Raw genomic sequence first — 2,179 nt, forward strand, 5'->3', positions numbered from 1 at the left:
TGATATTTCTGGCTATTCCTATCTTTCTCCCTCAAGTGTCCATTTTATAATGGTATGCCAGGGAAACCAAGATTCAAAAGACATCCAAGGCTCTTAACATTATTTCCCTTCTTTTACCCATTCAAATCATGCCTCAATCCCTGTATCCCAGAGAAAACAGTTTAAAATTGAACTTCTGTCCCTATATGGCACTTTGCAATTACAGAAACCAGTGAGCCTTTTTGGCCTTGAAGTGGGAGTTTGTATGTTCACCATGTTGGAAACCATATCCCTTCACAGACCATTTTAGATCATAAGCTCTGTTTGATCTTATCTTTCCCAAGCATTCTATGCTCTCCCCACCTAAATCCATGCCTTAATTTTTTTACAGGGAAATTTTGTGGCTTGTATGACAGCTATTCTGAGGCAAATGGAAGACTATCACTACGCCCATCTGATCAAGACTTTTGGGAAAATGAGGACTGATGTTGTGGTGAGTGTTAACCTGGACCCTTGTCCTCAGTTTGGTCCCCTAGAGAAGAGAAACCAACACACACACACACACAGAGAGACAGAGAGAGAGAGAGAGAGAGAGAGATTTCTGTCAAGGAAATAGCTCACAAAGGTCTAGAGGTTGACAAGTTTCAAATTACAGCTCAGGTGTCAGATGAAGGCTTCTCCTGCTGCAGGTGCTAATGAACTAAACAAGATGGGGACAGGTCAGGTGGCAGTCTTCTGGCTAGCAAATGAACCCAAGGCCAACAGTTAAGATAGGTTCTTAACAACTCTCAGAGGTGGCAACCAAGTTGGCAGGTTTCTGGCTCAAGTCCAAAGATCCAGAGTTCAAATGAGGAGCCGTATGCAGAATTCAGACCCAGAAAAAAAAGCAAGCCAGCTTTTCCACAGAGTCCACATGTATGAGGAGCAGGTCACACCACCAAGGAAACTTTCTTTCAATTGATTGGCTGCTCGTATGAGGTCTTATCATGAATATGATTACATTACATTGGATCTCAGCATTGCAGATTACTATTTCTTAACTGTCAACCCACAGAGAATCCTGATCGAGCCAGGTCTACACTCCTACTTATCTATCACAGCCTTTTCCTAAAACTATGTTTGGGGGCCAGTGTTGTAGGCAAGTCAAGTCTATGGTCCCATCCACTCAAAGATTTCGACTTCAAGGAGGATCTTTGCAGGAGAACATACCCCTAGTTGATTTCAGAAGGCTCTTGTGGGATGTGACTGAAGGCTGGTTGCTAAGAAGACAAGGTGATAACTGAAACACTTGCTTCTTGTCTTGACATGAAAATGACCCAGATCATTTCTGGCCTCTATGCCTAACGTGAAACTTATGATCATTTAAACTTGTGGGGAGGGGTTACCCCTGGACAGTACACCATTAGCTACTTCCCATGTATGAGCCAAAGAGCCTTTCAGGCCTTTCAATTGTACAACTGTATTCTACAGTTAAGGAGCTCTGGTAGCGTAGTGGTTATGAATCGGGCTGTGAACCTTAAGGTCAACAATTCAAAACTACCAGCTGTTCCACAGGAGAAACATGAGGCTTTCTGCTCCTATAAAGATTTACAGCCTCGGAAACCCTGTACAGGGTTGCTATCAGTCAGAACCGACTCCATGGCACTTAACCACCACCACCATTAATTAATTAGCTGCAATTAATTAATGGTTAAGTAATTAATTACAGTTAATTAGCTCCAATCATGAAAGCTCACTAGTCTCTCACCACACCCTTCTCTAGCCCCCCTCAATAAAACTATGATCCAACTTAATTAGGAAAAATATATAATGAAATGTATCGCTTGGTTGCTACCTCCATTGTTGTTGTTGTTAAGTACCTCTGTAATGACCTGATATTACATTATCATATGGCAAATAACTTCTGCATAGTTGCAGCCAAACTTGTTGGCAGAATTCCATTTCCACGTTGACCTCAATTTTGGTGTCTGATGCCGCAGAGTCCACGCTAAGGACTCAAGGACCTCCAGTGAGTTTTCCTAGTTTGCACCATAAAGGTCGCTGCCCCTGACATTTTTTCCAGTTAAGGGATGGGAAGAAGGAGGGACTTTTAAAAGACTTTACATCAAATGATTATTTCAAAGGTAAATGTTTCTGATTAACTATTGCTTATAAACACACAATTCTGAAGAATAGATTTGATATATTAAACACTAAAGAC

General features: G+C 41.6%; 1 protein-coding gene across 1 annotated transcript in view; it reads left to right on the forward strand.

Moving 5' to 3' along the window:
- The window catches only part of DOCK1 (dedicator of cytokinesis 1), a 576,252-nt gene that overhangs the window by 343,835 nt on the left and 230,238 nt on the right, over nt 1-2,179 (forward strand). Inside the window, exon 29 of the mRNA XM_006867474.1 lies at nt 371-472. Coding sequence (XP_006867536.1) covers nt 371-472 — 102 coding nt within the window. The remainder of the gene's footprint in view (nt 1-370; nt 473-2,179) is intronic.

Source organism: Chrysochloris asiatica, unplaced genomic scaffold (genome assembly GCF_000296735.1).
Source record: "Chrysochloris asiatica unplaced genomic scaffold, ChrAsi1.0 scaffold00105, whole genome shotgun sequence".
Classification (NCBI taxonomy): Eukaryota; Metazoa; Chordata; class Mammalia; order Afrosoricida; family Chrysochloridae; genus Chrysochloris; species Chrysochloris asiatica.